The sequence below is a fragment of the Phocoena sinus genome, chromosome 3, assembly GCF_008692025.1.
Source record: "Phocoena sinus isolate mPhoSin1 chromosome 3, mPhoSin1.pri, whole genome shotgun sequence".
NCBI classification, from domain to species: Eukaryota; Metazoa; Chordata; class Mammalia; order Artiodactyla; family Phocoenidae; genus Phocoena; species Phocoena sinus.
Window position 1 is genome coordinate 12,101,832 of NC_045765.1, and position 20,339 is coordinate 12,122,170.

The 20,339-nt window shown below is 49.1% G+C and overlaps 1 protein-coding gene and 1 non-coding gene across 2 annotated transcripts; both read right to left on the reverse strand.

The window, feature by feature from the left end:
* Positions 1–4,296: 4,296 nt before the first annotated feature.
* Positions 4,297–20,057, reverse strand: RPL18A (ribosomal protein L18a). The gene is made up of 8 exons (XM_032629061.1): positions 19,900–20,057; positions 18,988–19,068; positions 8,002–8,129; positions 7,647–7,869; positions 6,123–6,302; positions 5,413–5,542; positions 4,650–4,759; positions 4,297–4,454 (listed from the first exon to the last, which is right to left on the reverse strand). The coding sequence occupies exons 4-8, from the start codon at positions 7,662–7,664 to the stop codon at positions 4,362–4,364; spliced, it is 531 nt and encodes a 176-aa protein (XP_032484952.1). The 5' UTR covers positions 7,665–7,869; positions 8,002–8,129; positions 18,988–19,068; positions 19,900–20,057; the 3' UTR covers positions 4,297–4,361.
* On the reverse strand, positions 4,836–4,968 carry LOC116752415. The gene has a single exon (XR_004349487.1). It is a non-coding gene; the product is annotated as a small nucleolar RNA SNORA68 (small nucleolar RNA).
* Positions 20,058–20,339: the final 282 nt, after the last annotated feature.

Here is a 20,339-nt window from a genome sequence, read left to right on the forward strand (position 1 = left end):
GCCAGACATTAAGTGTATAAGGGAGGTCACGGGGGACGGATTGTCTGTGGCCATGAACCTGAATAAATGGAGACAGGACTACCTGGGGAAGCAGTGTCTGGCATGTCCCTATTGCACAAATGAGGAGACCAGAGGTACAGGGGAAGGGGAAGTCCCTTGTCTAGGGTCATGCCATCAAGAAACTCAGACACTGTCATCTGGAGGCTCTGACCTCTGGGTTCAAGTCCTAGCTCGACCTCCAAAAGCTGGGTTCCCTCCTCCATAAGCGAGAGGGATCTAAGAATTTGCCCGGTTTCATGCTAGGGCACTAGGAACCCTCCCCAGCCTCTGCCGCCCCCTGGTGGCCTCTTCTGGCCTACACACGTCACCCACGCTGGGTCCAGCGTCCCCCAGGCATCCTCACGTTTCGCCCAGGACCGTCTTCTCACTCTTTCTCCGCGCAAGGGTGCAGAGCCAGCCTGCTCTTCCCTGCATCTGCTGCCTGCTGGTGTGCACCTTTCACCTGTGCCAGGAGGATGGGGAGGACACCGAATTCCTCCTCCTTCTACTCCCCTGCTGCATCCTCCTGGAAAACCTGGTGGGAAAGGGGAAATCCAGGATTCCCACAATGCCAAGCAAGCGAATGCAAATATATGCAAATTGTGCAAACTCAGGCAAAACCTGTCGTATCTCCCCAGGGAGGTTCTAGGATCAGGACACTGGGGACACAACAGGATCCAGGTGGACCCACCCCGCTCACGGCCTCATGGCTCTGACCAAGCCAGCAGATGAATACCCATTTCAGAAGCTAATAGATGACAAGAGTGAAGCAAGGTCGAAGATGGAGACAGCCCGGGGGGCCACTTAATGTGGGGTCTCAGGGAGGGGCCCTGCAGGCAGAGAATGAGCCAGGCTTCGAGAGAGCTGGGCGGAGGGCCCTGAGGTGGGAAGGAGCAGGACAGGGAGGGACGCAGTGGACCTTGAGCCTTGGCGAGTGTTCTGGGTTTTATTCTGAGGGCGCTGGTCAGTGGGGGCGGGCCGCCATTAGAGAGTCTGGAGCAAATGAGGGACCTAACGAGAGTTCTAGGTTCTGAAAAGCCCACCATGTCCAAGGCGGCGATTGAGGGGTGGGGAGAAATGGGTGGGTTCAGGACATGTTCTGGACTTCCTGCACGGGAGGCCCAGAGTTGGAAGCCCTGCAGGGGGCGTGGTGGAGGAGAAAGTATGGAGGGCAGGGATTAGGGAGGGGAAGCAGTCACACCTTCCCTGACTGTGTGATTCCTCATGGAATGGGAGGAGGGCACGCAGGACCCCAGGACCCCCCTGTCGATGGGGGGAGAGGAGCAGGCGATCCCTGAAGGCCCAGCAGCAGCAGTCTAAGCAAAAGGGGCAGGAATGTCGGGGGGCTGGGTGGGTGTCTGCTGCCCCCACTCCTGCCCGCTGCCTGGGTTCCAGCGTTCCCACGTCTCCCTGGTGACAGGGCAAGGGGCGGAGACGAGAGGTCGTGAGCTACTCTAGCCCTAGCATGACCTGCTGGGTATCTGTCCTTGAACATCTAACCCTGCACTCAGTAAAAGCAAACCTTTATTACCACTGGTGGCTGTCATGGTCATTGTCATTGTGAGATTCTCTGATTCCAAGTCCTAAGGATTCTGATCCTACGATTCTCAGAGTCTCTGGGTGTCAGGATCTACTACAGGTCTCCTGCCACCCCCACCCCCACCGTCTTGCCCTGGCACCTGCCCTTGGTCCTGACACAGGAGTGAGGTACAGGGTGGGTCAGGGATGGGCGGCTCTTCCCCAGGGCTCCCAGCTCTGACCAGTCTGTGACAGCCAGCACCTTGACAAGCCCCGAGGTGGGACCTGGGAGTGCCTCAGCACCTGAGGAGGAGGGAGGGGTCCACCAGGCCTCTCAGGTTCCAGATTCTTGCCCATCCTTGGGCTGGCCGGGTGAGTCCGGGCAAGGACCTGTTCCTGGGCCCCAGCTGACCATAGAGAGGAGTCAGTGATCCAAGTGGCCAGTCCTGCCTCACAGACCACACATGGATGGGCCCATTTCCTCCTAGCTCTGGGCCTTTGCGCTGGTTGGTCCTGGCATCTCAACTCCCACTGGAGATTGAGGGTTCAGCTCAGTGGTCCTCACCTCTAGCCAGCTTTGGAAAGCCTACAAAGGTGTTTACTTCTCATGTTCTAGTCATGCAGACCCAGAGTAAAAACAGCTGCTGGAGTACCAGCCATTGTGCCTATATTCTAGCCAGATGGTAGTTCCTGGAAATGGCACACATCACTACTGCTACTATCACATGCCCACCAGTAGATTAAAAGGAGGCTGGGAAACTTCTGGGTGTCATCTAGCTATGGAGATTCCTCTTACTGAGGAAGGAGAGAATATTTAGGAATTTCTGCCAGAAAGCACAGGGTTAATGAAATCAACTAGGGAAACAAAGAAAAACTTGGCCTGGCCCCCCAAAATACACCTTAAACATCAGAAAGTACCCTGAGGAAATAAGTATTTGCAACATATGTAGAGATATTTTTCAGGCTTTTGCCCCACATACCTGAGCTTTTTTTTCGGGGGGTGGGGTGGGTGCACACCACACGGCTTGCAGGATCTTAGTTCCCCGACCAGGGATTGAACCCGGGTCCCAGAGGTGAAAGTGCAGAGTCCTAACCACCCGACTGCCAGGGAATAACGATGCCAGAGCTTTTAAAAAGTGGTTCAACTTCGTAAGGTTTTCTTCTTTCATATAAACGATTTTTGTATCAGGGCAGAAGGCTTTCGCATAAGGAAAAGCAAATTCATATCCTAAGATGTGGTGTTTTTCAGCCACCGGCTTGCTAACCCAAGTTGTGGGCAAGGCTGGAGGAAAACATGACCACTTCTTATTAAGTGATGTTGAGAATGAACTGGTACATCCGTGGAAGACATTTTGGCAGTTAACATCAAAAATTTGACCCAGCATTGCCAGACCCAGGACTTTACCCCACGTGGTGCAGATACAGGTAGAGGGATATTCACTGGCCATCACTACTCTTCTCAGACTTACTTAACTCCTCCTGGTGACGCAGTGACACACGTGGTCCCTGCCCTCTCAGACTCAGTCTGGTGGGGGACAGAAACCCAATGGTTTATAGCCTTCAGTGAGGCAGTGATGATCTGTGGAGAGTAGTCTAGGCACAGCGCTCAGCAAGTGCAAAGGCCCGGGAAGTGGGAAAGAAGCACCAGTGTCGGAACAGGCAAAGCAGCCAGCAAGGACCCAGGGCCTGTCTTTCCCATGAGAATGGCTAGCTGTGCCTGAGCCCTGCCTCGGGCACCTCTCCAAGAACAGGTGGGGTCTGAAGTGAGCTGGTTTTCTGGAAACCACCCAGGAGCATCCTGCCAACTAGCCCCACCGCCACAGGTGGGGAAGGGGAGACTGTGCTCCTATCCAGGACCACCCTCCAGGACTGGTTGCTCTCCCCGCCCCCTCAACTACCTCTTAGTGCCTCAGCTTCTTCCCAATCGACGGCTCTCTGGAACACAAGGCAGGTCCTCGTTGACCTGCGTACCCACCGCCTGCAGAGTAGTGACTCCCTAAGGCCTGTCAACTGAGCAAATGGGGTCAGTGTCCAGACCTTCTGAAGAGGACACTCAAGGTTCAAACGGCCAGGGTTGCCCAGGGTGACACACCAAGGACAGATGTTCCCAACATCTGAGCTCTTAGCTGTGCCTCAGCCTCCTGGCTGAGGAGCTCAGGCCAGGGTGGGATTAGCTTCATGCCTGGAATTCCAGGAGACAGATGCCCACTGTGAAACCTTGACCTCCTTGGGCAGGATTAGGACAGCTTCATTCAAGGGGCCCCCAGCCGGCGAAGGGGAAACAAGCTAGCACAGCAGGCTCATGACCCTCTTGGACGGCCCCTTGTGCCTGCTGTGAGGATCCTGACCAGAGTTGTAGGCTGGGTGGGGAAGGCCACACACAGAATGAAACCAACCCCATCAACCTGATCTCCCCCAGGGTGCAGCTGTCATCTCACCACCACAGAAATGGGGGGTGGCGGGGGGAGGCACAGAGCTGAGAACTGTGTCTAACAAGGGAGGTAAGAAAGATATGGGGGCCAAACCTGTGACCATACAGCATACCCCGAAGCTCACAGCACAGAGCTGCCTGCTGGCACTGAGAGAGCTGAGGGGGGGCAGGGGCTGGCCATTCCTAGAGCTCCCCTTCTGGAGAATCCAATGTCAGGGTCCTACTCGAGGAGAGGACTCCTCCCAGAGCACTCACAGCTTGGCTGCACCCTTTTGAGTTCTGCAGGGTGTGCAAAGAAAACAACTGTATCTGAGCGCCCGGTTTTCCCAGCGAGTTTTATTTGGGCAGACCTGGGGACAGGGAGGTCCTGCATCTAAAAGAAGGTGTTGGGCCTCTTGGTGGTGAAGCGTGGCTTGTGCTGGCGACGGAGGACCCGGTGGGGCAGTGGGAATTTGATCTTGGAGTCCTGTAATAAGAAAAGGCAGGCAAGGGGGTTGTGGGGAGGCTCTTAACCTTGTCTCCCAGGGACCACTGAGGTGTGGCCACCCCCACTGGGCTCCTGCGTCAAACCCGGTGCTTTACTGCATCTCCCAAGTCTGGAGGAGCTGCCAGGCCAGCCCCCTCAGCCCAGCCTGCCCAGCAGGGCCCCGAGGGCACTCACGTGGAACTGCTTGACTGCTGGTCGGCGGCACTTGCTGGCTGCGATCTCCTCCACCTTCATGATCTGGATCGAGTGGGCCCGGGCACGGTGCCGGGCGCCCATGTCTCGGTCTACAAGGATCAGGAATGGGGGCACTTGGTGAACAAGTGGCCACAGCACCTGGTCCCAGCAGGTACTGGCTACCAAGTGTGTAGAACCTCCAAATTCACTTCGAGGGGCATGGCTGCAGGCCCCCAAAGGCGACAAGATCCACTTGCTGTTAGCACCTCTGTTTAAACTGCTGTTACAAGAAACAGCAGTTCTTGGGTTTAGGTGCTCGGGCTCTGGTCCTGGTAGGTGACCCACCCTGGGAGCACCTGGGGCTGCGAATGGCAGGTCCCAACACTGGACAGGAGCCGGATTAGGTTCTGAGCAACAGTTGCCTCTACACAAGGGGCTGACCTCAAACCTCAAGAAGGAGGTTCCAGATGCAGTTGGTGGTGGGTGACTGAACCAGCTCAGGAATGACTCGAGTACCCTCCCTCCAATCTCCTAAGTCCACTTGCTGCCAAGGTTCCAGAAAAAGGTGTGCTTGGGGCATCCTCTCCACTCCTCCTGCCCCCAAAGCAACACCTCCTGTGCCTCTCCTGTCACCATCCCTGGGACTCCCACCTGCCCCCAAGGAAGCTCTTGCGTTTGTCCTGCCTCAGTCTGGCAGGAAGGATGCCAGACTGAGCCGCAAGTGCCTGCCCTGTGAGCCTGAAGGAGGGACCCGGTGGCTTACAGCACTGGGTGACAGCGCCGGCTGTGGTCAGGTCCCGGTACTCCCGGTACATGTTGTGGGTGCCACTGCGGGAGTCATAGCGCAGCCAGATGCCGAAGTTCTTCACCCGCAGGGGCGATTTTTCGAACACCTGCCAAAGAGAGGAGACCAGTTGAGGCGAGAGCAGCAAGTGAGCTTCAATCAGACCCCCTCCATCCCTGAACCTCTGCTCCCGCCCCGCCCTGCCGCTCCAAAGGACAGCCCAGCCCCCCGGCCTCTCTTGCCTGTTTCCCAGTCCCTGCACCTTCAGACATCTGAGGGGAAATGTGCTGTGCAAGGGGAATTCCCATGGCAACAGCAGGGGTGCAGAGCAGTCCAGGCCGAGATGCTTCCCCCATGGGGACCAACATAGCTCCAGACCACCCCTCAACACAACTCTCCTGGGACCATCTGGGCCCAACGTAGCCTCACAGTGCAGAGTCCAGCACCTCCCCCACTTTACAGACAAGGCCCAGCCTCAACCAAGGGATCCCAGCAGGCCTTCCCTGGGCCTTGGGCTTTCTCATTAGGAAAAGAGCACCGAGCCACCTATTCCATCCCAACCTAGGGCCTGAAGAGCACAAGGAAACAGGCCAGAGTTTGTAAAGTCTGCTAACTCTGTGGGGTGACAGATGCCCCATGGGAGGGTGTAAATCCTCTCCGGATCCCACCCAGCCTCAAACACCCCATACCTGTCCACAGTAGACAATTTCCCCTAAAGACTTCTTCATCTTCTTCAGCTGAGATACAAAGTACCAGAAGCGGGACTTGGCAACAACATGGTTAGGCGCAAAGATCCGCATGCGATAGAGGGGCGGCGTGTGGCACTTGGGGGTCGGCAGGCAGCGCCCCACCACCTTGTATTCTCGAAGCTGAAAGAGAATGGGGGTGAGGTGGGGCCAGCACCCAAAACCCAGAGGTAACTGTGGAGACTCACTCTGCTCCCCTTCCCAAGCCTGTAGACAACTGGATCAGGGGATGGAGAAGGGCAAGTCCCACCCCAGGGCCTCCGTGCGAAATCTGGCTGACTGTGGGTCATGCCACTGTCTGAACCTTCCACATAAAAGGGAGAGTGGGGAGGATTAACCAAGGTGCCTGTGTGCCCCTGGCCCTGGCTCAAGAAAGCTGGGTGAGCATCGCAACCGCTCCCTTCCTCTCCCTTTCTATGGGCTGGCCTGGAACAGTCAAGCTGTCTCCTTCCTCCAGAGCATCTCTGCAGCTCACAGTAACTTGCCAAGATACTCTTTCATTCCAGACCCCAGAGACAGTAACCAGCCTGGGATCTCACAGCCAACTCCAGGCAGAACCAGGACAAGAATCCAGTTCCCTGTCCAGCTCTGGGCTCCCTGCACTGCTGTCATGACTTTCAGCTGCCTCAGTTTTCCCAGCTGCTGTCCAAGGGGTTTGGACTCCCAAGTGTAAGCTCCCTGTTTACACAGATGCAAAAGGTGAAGATGTCTGCCAGGTCCAAATCCTGTGCTATACTAGAAAGGAACCATTTCCATAAGATGACCCAACACCATTTTACTAATATCAATAGAAAATAACTCCAAACCTCACAAACTCGGTTCCTACTTCTGTCAACCTAACTCATCGGCCTCCCGGACCATCCATTCAGGAAGGGATACCGATGCGGTCGGTCCCTTTTCCAGTGTGGAAACTGGGGCTGGAAAGCTGAAAATGACCCACCCATACTGTTTCTCCCCAGGGCCTACTCTTCCATCTCTGTGCTATTAACACCCTCTGATTTTGCCCAGTACTCTCCACAGCGATAAGGCTCGCACTCCCCATGTCAGCTCAAACTTATAAATTTCTTCTATTTCTCTCACAGCCATGCCAGGAGAAACAGAATTCTATTGCCCTCCCCCCCCACCCCGCCCTCCCACCACCCTGTCCACTTTGCTGACGAGGAAACTGAGGCTCAGAAGCTCGATGAGGTCCCGCGGCGCGTGTTTCCATGCCGTGCAACTTGTCCCTTCCCCTGGAAAGGAGACTCGGCCTCCCCGGCCTCCGCGATCCCCGAGCCGGCCAGGGCCATGCACCGGCCTCCCCACGCGGCTCCCGCAGTGGCCGCCATGTTGGCTGCAACTGGGGACGGCGGCACGCGGGACCTAGCCAGAACAAGCACTTCCCGCGTGTCCCATGCCTCCTCCCGTGGCCCACGATTCGGTCCGCTTCGCGTTTCCCGACTCCCTGCCCCACCGCGATTGTCTTACCGTGCCCGAGGCCTTCATAGCGCCCTATACACGCTCGCCGCCACCCTCGAAAAGGAAATGACCAGCCTCGCGCAGCCGCTCATCTCGACTTCGTGGCCGGAAGTCCCTCCCATTCGAGGCCGTGGACCCATTGGCTCGTCGGCCCCGAGCTCAATAAGATCTGCTTCTTCATTGGCTCCAGATCCACCAAACTCTCGCAGCCCGGCCTCCGTTTGCGGCAAGACTACAATTCCCAAGACCGGGGGAGATTAGCACTCCTGTTCAAACGCGACGTAAGGGAGCGTCGGCGCGCGCGCATGCCGGGCGTTGTAGATACGCCGGCAGGTCTCGGTGGTCAGTTCCGGGTTCCACTTACCCGGGATCCTTATGTAGGTAGAAGCGGACCTCGGGTGGTCCAGGGGCTATGATGAGGTCACGGCGCTTCTTCCCACTCCGGGTCTCTTTTCTCCCGGAGGTGTGTTAATGGAGTTCTCGAGTTCTCTTCTGTTAAATGGGAATAATACTGGTGTTTTTCCTCCTAGAAATGTTACAATAATTAGATAAAATAGGGCTTCTCTGGTGGCGCAGTGTTTAAGAATCCACCTGCCAATGCAGGAGACACGGGTTCAAGCCCTGGTCCGGGAAGATCCCACATGCCGCGGAGCATCTAAGCCCGTGCACCACAACTACTGAGCCTGCGCTCTAGAGCCTGCGAGCCACGACTACTGAACCCGCGTGCCACAACTACTGAAGCCCGTGTACCTAGAGCCCGTGCTCCGCAACAAGACACGCCACCGCAATTAGAAGCCTGCGCACCTCAATGAAGAGTAGCCCCTGCTCGGCACAACTAGAGAAAGCCCGCGCGCAGCAATGAAGATCCAACACAGCCAAAAATAAACTAAAAAAAAAAAGAAAAATTAGATAAACTAAAAAAAAAAAGTAAAACGCCAGGGACAGAGCGATTAACAATCGCTAGCGTTCATTAAGAGATGGGGAAAAAAAAAAAAAAAAGATGGAGTGGTAGTTATTATTATTATGGAGGGGTGTCTGATTTGTGTTTCATAGTAGCAGATATTCAAACCCCATCTGCTTGCTTCCAGTACACATCCTGGGGCAGCGGGGGACGGGGGGGGTGGGGCGGGGCGGGGGGAGACGCTAGAACCGATCAAGGTGCAGCCCCACCTTTGAGGGGCTCCGGGCTTAGCAATTTGTTGGGACAAAAAGAGGCTCTCCTGGAGGGGAAACGGAGAATGGAAAAGGAAAGAACTCACGATGTCAGGCTGTGAAGAAAAGCAAAGAGGAAAGAGGGTAAATTGGAGGGTTTATTTTAGGAGGGAGGGCTCTTGGAGGAGGTGACAAATGAGCCCAATTAGAATTTTTTTTTGTTAAGTAAAAAATTAATAATGGCTTAATTAAGATATAGTTCACATGCCATACAATTCACACATTTAAATTGTACAATTCAATGGTTTTTTAAATTGCATTTACAGATATATATATGTGTGTGTATGTATATATATATATATATATATATATACACACGCACACAGTTGTGCAACATCACCGCAAAATTTAGAACATTTCCATAATCCCCCAAAGAAGCCCCTTACCCTTAGCAGTCACTTTCCATTCTCTCCCCCTTCCCCATCCCAGGGGTACTAAGAATCTACTTTCTACCTCTATGGATTTCCCTATTCTAGACATTTTACATAATTGGAATCATACAAAGTGAGATCTTTTGTGATTGGCTTCTTTCACTTAGCATATATTTTCAAGGTTCATTCACATTATACCATGGATCAGTACTTCATTTCTTTTTATGGCTGAATAATATTCTATTGTGTAGATATATTTTGTTCATCCATTCTTCAGTTGATGGACATTTTCGTGGTTTCCACTTTTTGGCTATTGTAAATAATGACAGTTGCGTGCAAATCTTTGTGTCAATGTATGTTTTAATTTCTCTTGGGTATTGCTAGAGGTGGAATTGCTGGGTCACATGGTAATTCTATGTTTAACTGCCAGAGTATTTTATAAAATTCCTGCATCATTTTACATTCCCATCAGTAATGTGTGAGGGCTCCAAGTTCACTTCCTCACTGACGCTTTTAATTATTTGTCTTTTATTATAACCATCATAGTGGGTGTGAAGTGGTATCTCATTGTATTTTTTATTTACTTTTCCCTGATGACTAATGATATTGGGCATCTTTTCCTGTGCTTATTGGCCATATGTATATCTTCTTCGGAGAAATGTCTATTCAAATTCTTTGCCCATTTTTAAATTGAGTGGTTTTTTAAAAAAATAATTGAGTTGTAAGGGTTCTTCATATATTCTAGAGATTCATAGTTTAGATATATGATTTGCAAATTTTTTTTCATTCTGTGGGTTAACGTTTCACTGTCTTGATGGAGTCCTTTGAAGCACAAAAGTTTTTAATTTTGAAGTCCAACTTATCTATTTTTTCTTTTGCTGCTTGTGCTTGTGGTGTTATGTCTAAGAAGCTACTGCCTAATACAGAGTTATGTTTATGCCTATGTTTTCTTCTAATACTTTTATAATTTTAGCTCTTATATTTAGGCTTTTGATCCATTTTGAGTTAATTTTATGTGTGATATGAAACAACGGTCCAACTTCATTCTTTCACATGAGGATATTCTGTTGTTCCAGCACCATTTGTTGAAAAGATTATTCTTTCCCCTTTGAATTGTCTTGTCAAAGATAAATGTGTTTATTTCTGGATTCTTAATTTTATTCCATTGATCTATATATCCACCTTTATGCCGGTACCACATTGTTTTGATTGCTGTAGCTTTGTAGTAAGTTTTGAATTGGGAAGTGTGAATTCTACAGTTTTGACCTTGTTTTTCAAGATCAAAAAAGCTATTTGGGGTCCCTTAGATTTTCATATGAAGTTTAGGATTAACTTATCAATTTCTGCAAAGAAGCCAGCTGGGATTTTGACAGGGATTGTTTTGAATCTGTAGATCAATTGGGGGAGTGTTGTCACCTTAACAACAGTACATCTGCCATTTTACTTTGTTTTTCTGTGTCCTACGTCTGTTTTTTCTTTCCTCTATTCTTCCTTTACTGCTTTCCTTCTTTTTTTCCCCAGTTTTATTGAGATATAGTTGACACATAACACTGTATTAGTTTCAGGTGTACAATATAAGGGTTTGATATACGTATATATTGTGAAATGATCACTACAATAAGTTTTGTTAACACATCCATTACCTGACATAGTTACAGTTTTTTTCCCTTGTGTTGAGAACTTTTAAGATCTATTCTCTCAGCAAATTTCAAATATACAATACAGTATTGTTAACTATAGTCATCATGCTGTACATTACATCCCCAGAACTTATTTATCTTGTCACTGGAAGTTTGTACCTTTTGACTCCCTTCACCCATCTCCCCTACCCCACCCCCACCTCTGGCAACCACCAATCTATTGTTTCTATGAGTTCATTTTTTTTAGATTCCACATATAAATGGAACCTATGTGTGGTATCTACATGTAAGTGGGGATCATACAGTATTTGTTTTTCTCTGTGTGACTTATTTCACTAAGCATAATACCCTCAAGGTCCATCCATGTTGTTGGAAATAGCAGGATTTCCTTCTTTTCAATGGCTAATAGTCCCCTGTATACATATTCCACATTTTGTTTATACAGTCATCTGTTGATGAACACATAGGTTGCTTCCATGTCCTAGCTATTGTAAATAATGCTGCAATGAAATGGGAGTGCAAATATCTTTTTGAGTGAGTGTTACTGTTTTCCGTCAGTTAAATATACAGAGGTGGAATTGCTGGATCATATGGTAGTTCTAATTTTAATGTTTTTTAGGAACCTCCATACTGTTTTCCATAGTGACTTCATCAATTACATTTCTACCAACAGTGAAAGAAGGTTCCTTTTTCTCCATATTCTCACCTCCAATTGTTATCTCTTGTCTTTTTTTTTTTTTTTTTGGGCGCACAGCAGGCATGTGCTATCTTAGTTCCCTGACCATGGATCGAACCCACACCCCCTGCAGTGGAAGCACGGAGTTTTAACCGCTAGACTGCCAGAGAAGTCCCACTCTTGTCTTTTTTTTTTTTTTCCACTCTTGTCTTTTTGATGCTAGCCATTTTAACAGGTGTGAAGTGGTATTTCACTTTTTTAAAATAATTAGTTAATTAATTTGGCTGCGTTGGGTCTTCGTTGCTAAGCGTGGGCTTTCTCTAGTTGCGGTGAGCGGGGGCTACTCTTTGTTGAGGTGAGTGGGCTTCTCATTGCGGTGGCTTCTCTTGTTGCGGAGCATGGGCTCTAGGTGCGTGGGCTTCAGTAGTTGTGGCACACGGGCTCAGTAGTTGTGGCTTGCGGGCTCTAGAGCGCAGGCTCAGTAGTTGTGGCGCACAGGCTTAGTTGCTCCGCGCATGTGGGATCTTCCAGGACCAGAGCTCGAACCCGTGTCCCCTGCATTGGCAGGTGGATTCTTAACCACTGTGCCGCCAGGGAAGCTCTAGCTTGCCTCTTTATTGGCTTTTGAGCAGCGAGCAGCCAGACTGCAATTTCAGTAACATTACTACCTGGTGTCATTTCCTGACTTCAATACAGCTTTGTTCCTCTCATCTCCTTTGCGCTATTATTGACAAATATATTACATTTCTACATGTTATAGGCTCACAAATAAAATTAATATATATTTTTATACACCCGCTTTTTAAAATCAGATGAGACAAAAGGAGAAGAAATATGCATGTATGCTGTTCTTTATAATTACAGAATTACCTTTATCTGTGGTCTTTAATTTTTTTGTATGCATTCCAATTAATGCTTTTTTTTTACCCCCCCTGCACTTAGGGGTCTTTCTGTGCTGAAGAAGTCGTGAGCCCAACATGGGAAGGAGATTAGTTAGTCCATGTCTTCCAGGTGGACACTTAGGTTGTGAAAACTGGGAAGCTTGGCCGGAGAACATGATGGAGGAAGGGCGGTCAGGGCATCAGGCCTGCACCCTCCTGGCTCTGGCCCCTTGCTTGGGCCGTCCGACAGGCGAGAGGCGACTCCACCCGAACAGCGCTGCCGCAAGTGTCCACCAGGTGGCAGCAGAGCCTTTGCCGGGTCGAGGCCCATAGCCGGGGACATCTGTGTGGGATAGGCACAGGTTCGAATCCCACCGAATGTGTCCTGGCGCATCACTGCTCTGGGCCTCAGTTTCCCTATCCGTAATGTGAGGTTAATAATAGTCCCCAGCAAAAAAAAAAAAGAAAAAAAAAAGAATAGTCCCCAGCTCTTAGGATTGTTAGGAGGTTTAAATGGCATATAATTGTTTGGACTGGGGTGGCAGGGGCTCTGCCTTTGCTGGCTGTGCCCTTCCCACTGTGCCTGAACTCTAGGCCTCGGTTTCCCCAGGCTGTGGGGAGGGAACAGGCGGCGGAAAGAGGTCCTGGAGCCTGGGGCACAAATCAAGTCCTGGGAGGGCAGGAGAGGGTCCAGAGAAAGGGAAGTAAGAAGGACAGGGGAGGAGAAGGGAAAGGGGAGGAGGATGAAGTAGAGAGGGAGGGTCACAGCAGAGCCTTGGCCTTGGGACATGGCGCTTCTATCTCCAAAGCCTGGGTCAGGGTGACCCCTGCAACTAGGAGGAGGAACGAACGTGTGGGGTGTGTGTGTGTGTTCTGCCTAAAAAGCTTTTTTTTTTGGCATTTTGGTCCTGCCTGGCAAGTTTTGCCATGGTCTCTGCCGCGCCCCTGACCCACCCTTTTGCGCCTGCGCACCCCTCCCGGCTCCCCCACCTCGCGCCATGCCGGAACCCGAGCCGGATAAGCTGGTGCTGGACCAGGGATCTCAAGGCAGGCGTCCCTCCGTTTCAGTCATCACCATTCAATTAGGTGCAGCCAGGTTCCTGGTTCGAGAGGCGGCCCCTGAGCACCTGGGAACAGTTTGTTAATCCAGGCTTCTGGGGTGCACCGCGGCTTGCATCACCAAGTAGCCCCTCCTATCTTGACTGTCACCTTCGGAGCTCCCCTATCTTGCCCACCCCCTTCTCCATCTCGGCTACTGGCACCTCCATCCTTCCAGAGCCCGGCTGGCAGGAGTTCTGCTCCTTTCTCTTTGTCCCCAAAACGTCCCCAAGACATCCACTCCCTTGTACCCCAGGTGCCACCCCATCCTGGCCCTAGCCTTCTGCCCCCTCCTCTCCTGTCCCCAATTGTCCCTGCTCCCAACTTCCTAAGGCTCCTCCGCCAAATTCATTCATTCATTCATTCATTCATTCATTCATCAGTGCTTACTGTGTATCGGGAGCTGGGACACAGCCCTGACAAGGTTAACCAAAAACTCCAGCCCTGAGGGAACTGACATACTAATGGGGGAAATGGACAAAAACAAGATAAATAAGAAAAATGCATGCCACAGCAGAGCGTGGTGTGTGCTAGGGAGAAAAATTAAGTGAGGAAGGTGCTCTATGTGGGCTCCGTGCAGATATCACCCCCCAACCCATGCCCAGGGACCAAACCCCCATTTCCCTTTCTCAGCCTAATTTGGGGTGGGGGAGTCCTAGGGCGTTGTGAGGTGGGGAAGCAAAGCAAGCTGGAGGCTCCACTTCCCCCAGCTTCAATTTTCCCATCTGTAAATGGGAATCACAGTGCACACCTCTGAGGTTGTTTTGAGGATTAAATGAATTATTATGTGTCAAAAGCCTCAGTGGGGGGCTTCCCTAGTGGCACAGTGGTTAAGAATCTGCTTGCCAATGCAGGGGACGTGGGTTCAATCCCTGGTCCGGGAAGATCCCACATGCTTGGAGCAAGTGAGCCTGTGCACCACAACTACTGAAGCCCGCACGCGACAACTACTGAAGCATGCGCGCCTAGAGCCCGTGCTCCGCAACAAGAGAAGCCACCACAATGAGAAGCCCGCGCACCATGGGAACAAGTTGTTTATGTTTCCCTGCAAAGAGAGTCTTCACCAATACGGGGAAATCTTCATTGTCTCTTCTCTTTCTATACAAACTGAAGCTTCCTGCCCAGACTTCCTGCACCTTGCTTTTTCCCTCACAGAATATCTGGGTGCTCTTCCCACACTGTCAGCATTGGGGCTACCTTATTCTTTTGTATATCTGCATAATATTCCATGCTGAGAATGGCCATACTCTATTCCGTGAATCCCCTGTGGCTGGACATCTAGGTTGTTTCCAACTGATTGCTGTTATAAGAGTGCTTTGATGAATAAATAACACTGCATAGGTATCGTTCCTGGAAGGCTTATTTGCTAGAAGGAGACTTGCTGAGTTTCAGGGCGATTTCTTCAGCTTCGTCTGGTCCCTTCCATTGGGCTGGGTCATTTCCACTTTTTTTTTTTTGGCTGTGCTACACGGCTTGTAGGATCTTAGTTCCCCAACCAGGGATCAAGCCCACAGCAGTGGAAACGAGGAGTCCTAACCGCTGGACCACCAGGGAATTCCCTCATTTCCACTCTTGACAGAGCAAACGAGAATTTGTTCCTGCAGACCCTCAAGAATACACCAAGTTCTCACACTTTTCATCTGTGATGGTCTGACAGGTGGGAAACGGCCCTTTGGTATTCCTTCCTCCCTACCACCCATCTTTTCGGCTTGACTGAAGTATAATTGGAGTCCACAAAATTGCACTTATTTAAAATGCACATTTTACATAGTTTTGACAAGTGTGTAAATCTATGAAATCATGACTTCGATCAAGATCATGAACACCAGGCTTCCCAGGTGGTGCAGTGGTTGAGAATCGGCCTGCCAATGCAGGGGACACGGGTTCGAGCCCTGGTCCAGGAAGATCCCACATGTGCGGAACAACTAAGCCCGTGCACCACAACTACTGAGCCTGTGCTCTAGAGCCTGCAAGCCACAACTACTGAACCCACGTGCCACAACTACTGAAGCCCGCGCACCTAAAGCCCATGCTCCACAACGAGAAGCCACTGCAATGAGAAGCCCGCACACTGCAACGAAGAGTAGCCCCTGCTCGCTGCAACTAGAGAAAGCCCGCGTGCAGCAACGAAGACCCAACAACGAAGACCCAATGCAGCCAAAAATAAATAAATTTATTAAAAAAAAAATCATGAACGCCATCCCCCACAGTGTCTTGCACCCCTTTGCTGTGCTTTTTCTCCACTTTCATCCCCAGGCAACCCTGATCTGCTTTCTGTCACTAAGATGAGTTTGCACGGTCCAGAATTTTATATGGAAGCTTCGTGCTTGTCTTCTCTCACACAGCATCATGATTCAGAGATTGTTCCATGTCGTTGTTTGTATCAATAGTTCATTCCCTTTTATCGCTGAGTTGTATTGCACTGGATGGCTGGACCACAGCTTGTTCATTCATTCACCTGCTGATGAAGTTTTAGGTTGTTTTCCGTTTAAGACTATTACAAATAAAGCTTCGATGCATAGTGGAATACAAGGCCTTGCGTGGACATCCATTTTATTTTCTCTAAATACCTAGGAGTGGAATGGCTGGGTCAGAGTGTAATTCTATGTTCAGCTTTAAGAAACCGCCAAACTCTTTTCCACAGTGGCTGCATCATTTTGCGTTCCCACCAGCAATGCATTGTCAACACTTGTTATTGTCGGTCTTTTACAATTTTTCCCATTCTAGTGGGTGTGAGGTGGTATCTTCATGTGGTTTTGATTTGCATTTCCCTGATGGCTAGCAATGTTGAGCATCTTTTCATGTGCTTGTTGGCCATTCATACATCCTCTTTGGTGAAGTGTCTATTCAAATCTGTTGCCCAATTTCTTATTGAGTTGTTTGTCTTTTGTTATTGAGTTGTTAGAGTTATTGATATATTCTTGGATACAGGTATTTTGTTTATTTAATATATGCATTGCAAATATTTTCTCCTGATCTATGTCTTGCCTTTCTGTTTTCTCAGTGGTGTCTTTTAAAAAGATTTTTTTTTTCTTTTTAAGATTTTTTTTTTGATGTGGACCATTTTTAAAGTCTTTATTAAATTTGTTACAATATTGCTTCTGTTTTATGTTTTGGTGTTTTGGCCATGAGGCATGTGGGATCTTAACTCCCTGACCAGGGATTGAACCCGCACCCCCTGCATTGGAAGGTGAAGTCTTAACCACTGGACCACCAGGGAAGTCCCTCTGTGTGTCTTTTGAAGAGCAAAATGATGAATTCTAACTTATCAATGTTTTCTAGCTGAGACAACTTTGCCTACCACGGTTTGCAAAAATTTTTCTTCTGTTTTTTTCTAGATGTCTTATACCTTTAGGTTATACATTCAGGTCTGTGATCCATTTTGAGTTAATTTTATGTATGGTGTGAGGTAAGCGTTGATGTTAATTGTTTCCCATATGATGTCTAGTTGTTCCAGTACTGTTTGTTGAAAAAACTTTCCTTTCCTCCATTTAGTTGCCTTAGTATCTGTGTCAACAATCAACTGGTTATATTTATATGAGTCCATTAGTGTAATCTATTCTGTTTTATTGATCTACGTCTCTATCTTTTCACCAATACCAAATTGTCTTGATTACTCTAGCTCTATAATAAGCCTAGAAGTCAGGTAGAATAAGTCCTCGGATTTTATCTTCTTTTTAAAAGTCACCTTGGCCCTTTGCAATTCTATATGAATTTTAAAGTCAGTGCCAGTTTCTATAAAAAAAAATTCTGCTGAATTTAGATTGGAATTACATTGACTCTGTAGACCATTTTGGGGACAATTGATGTTTTAATAACATGGAGTCTTCCAACCCATGAACATGGTATTTCTTTCCATTTATTTATGTATTCATGAATTTCTCTCAGCAATATCTGTAGCTTTTAGTATAACAATCTTAGACTTCTTTTGTTAGATTTATTCCTAGGTATTTTATCTTTTTGGTGTTACTGCAAATGGCATTTAAGATTGTTTTCATTTTCGGTTGTTTCCTGCTAGTATATAAAAATTCAACTGAATTTTACACATTAATTTTTTAACTTGTGAACTTGCTAAATTCATTTATTAGTTCTAGTAGTTGTCATAGATTCCCTTGGATTTTTATATAAACAATCATATCATCTGCAAACAGGGACAAATTTACCTCCTCCTTTCCAACCTTTAAACATTTTATTTATTTTTCTTGCCTCATTGCAATGGTTATGACCTCCAGAACAATGTTGAATAGAAGAGGTGAGAATGGACATCCTTGTCTTTTTCCCAATCTCAGGAGGACACAATTCAGTCTTCTACATTAAGTATAATATTACCTGTAGATTTTTTGGGTAGGTATTCCTTATCAGATTGAGGAAGTTCCCATTTGCACATGGTTTGCTAAGACTTTTTATCATGAATAGGTGTTGAATTTTATCATTTCCTGCATCCATTAAAATAATCATATGGTTTCACTATACAGTTGATCCTTGAACAACTTGGGGGGTTAGGGGTGCTGACCCCATACATTCAAAAATCCATGCGTAACTTTATATTCAGCCCTCCATATCTGAGGGCCCACTGATTTAACCAACTGCAGAATGTGTAGTACTGTAGTACATATTTATTGAAAAAAATCTGTGCGTAAGTGGACCCTCACAGTGCAACCCCATGTTATTCAAGGGTCAATCCTGCTTTTAATTTGCATTTCTCTTATTATGAGTGAGGCTGAGTATCTTTTTCTGGGTTTAACAGCCATTTGTATTTCATTTTCTGTGATTTCTGGATTCATATCCTGCTAAGTCATTGGCATTTTCTTATTGTCTTCTAGGAGTTGCTTATATTATGAAGATATTTTATCCATGACATGAGCTTACCTTTGTTTCCAGTTCCATTTGTTTATCCTTTGTATTTATGGCTTTTTGCCTCGAGAAAATTTGGGATATTTGCATCACTGAAGTTTCCAATTTATTCTTTTTTTTAAATTTTATTTATTTATTTATTTATTTTTGGCTGTGTTGGGTCTTCGTTTCTGCGCGAGGGCTTTCTCTAGTTGCGGCAAGCGGAGTCCACTCTTCATCGCGGTGCGCGGGCCTCTCACTATCGCGGCCTCTTTTGTTGCAGAGCACAGGCTCCAGACGCGCAGGCTCAGTAGTTGTGGGCTCACGGGCCTAGTTGCTCCGCGGCATGTGGGATCTTCCCAGACCAGGGCTCGAACCCGTGTCCTCTGCATTGGCAGGCAGATTCTCAATCACTGCGCCACCAGGGAAGCCCTCCAGTTTATTCTTGGGCAAATTCTGGGCTCTGCTTCCTGGAGTCTCCTCATGGAGACGTCACATGCTCCTATCTGGGACTGGTGGTGACGTCACATGCTCCTATCTGGGACTGGTGGTGCCACCTTTGTCCTGACTCTGTTCCCCTCCTACTCATTCTCAACATACCACAGTGACCATAGAGTTGTCAGGGGCCTAGAGACTCACTGTCCTTCCTGGAGGGCAGGAACCTCCCTCTCAGGGCCAGGGATGGGAGTACACGTTTGCATTCTTCTCTGCTGAAGCCACCTAGGAAATGAAAGAAAAATACCATGGCTAAGCTCCCATGCAGCACTTCCTGCCACAAGCCTGCTCTGGCTCCCACTGTGCTGAGGACACACCTCATACCTCTTGCCTCCACCCACAAGGCCCCACTGATGCCTCCAAACGTCTCAGCACACCTTTTCCCTGCCACCCTGTCCTTCTCAGGAACACTGTGACCTTGCCCAGCTTCTCAGCCTTTGCCTGGGCTGTTCCTCTGCCAGAACTCCCCACGCCTCCAGATCACTCTCTGGTTAATTCTACTTGTCCTTGGATTTCAGTATCAAAGTCACTTCCTCCACGCATCCCTCCCAGACTCAGCGTTTCTCCTAGCAGCCTGGCACCGAGGGCCACTGAAACACTGATTCGATAATAGTTTATTTATTGTCATCTCCCCCACTAGACTGTTGGCTCCACCAGGCAGAGACTGGGTCTGCTCTGTCCCCTGCTGTGTCCCCAATGCCCTGCACACAGGAAGTGCCCAAGAAGTGTCTGTGGGTGACTGAATTAAAGTCAACAAAATCGTACCAAAGCCATTTTTGTGCCAGGGCTTGTGACGGGATTACAGAGATGCAAGTGTCCTCTTAAATCTATCCCCAAAGCTCTACCTTCTGGGGTTTGTATCCTACTAAGGACACTGACCCGGGTCTGACCTGGACACTGCCCCACTCCTCCACTCATGACAGCCTCAGGGGTGTTAAAAAGCATCCATCAGACTCGGCTGTGATCTGACCCCAGCTGACTGCCCTGCCATCCCCCTCCCTCCTCACTGCACCCAGCCACGCCCTTGGGGCCATAAACAGCTTGACTCACTCCCACCTCTGGGCCTTTGCGCTTGTAGTGTTCTCTGCCAGGAGCCCTCTTCATCCCGCTTCAGATTCCTGCTTGATCCATCCTGGCCTCCGCTTCAGATTCCTGCTTGATCCATCCTGGCCTCTACACAGAGCCTCCGACCCTGCACTGGAGCCCCAGCCAGTGCCTGTCCTGTCACCTTGGTTTTCTTTGTTATCCATAATGATTAATTGCCTCCCTGCCAGACCAGATAGTGAAGTGAGCCTGAGGGCAGGTCCGGGTCTGTCTGGTTTTCACAGTTTCTAGGGCTGGGCTTAGGGCACAGAGCACAATAGCGGGCTATTATCCCTCCCAGGGTCTCATGGGAGAAATACCTTGAAGGAGAACTTGACTTTTGTCTGGGGCAACTTCCCTGCCTCCTTCCCGGGCAGATCCAGCCCAGTTCCCTTCCTTAGGTGCGAAATTAG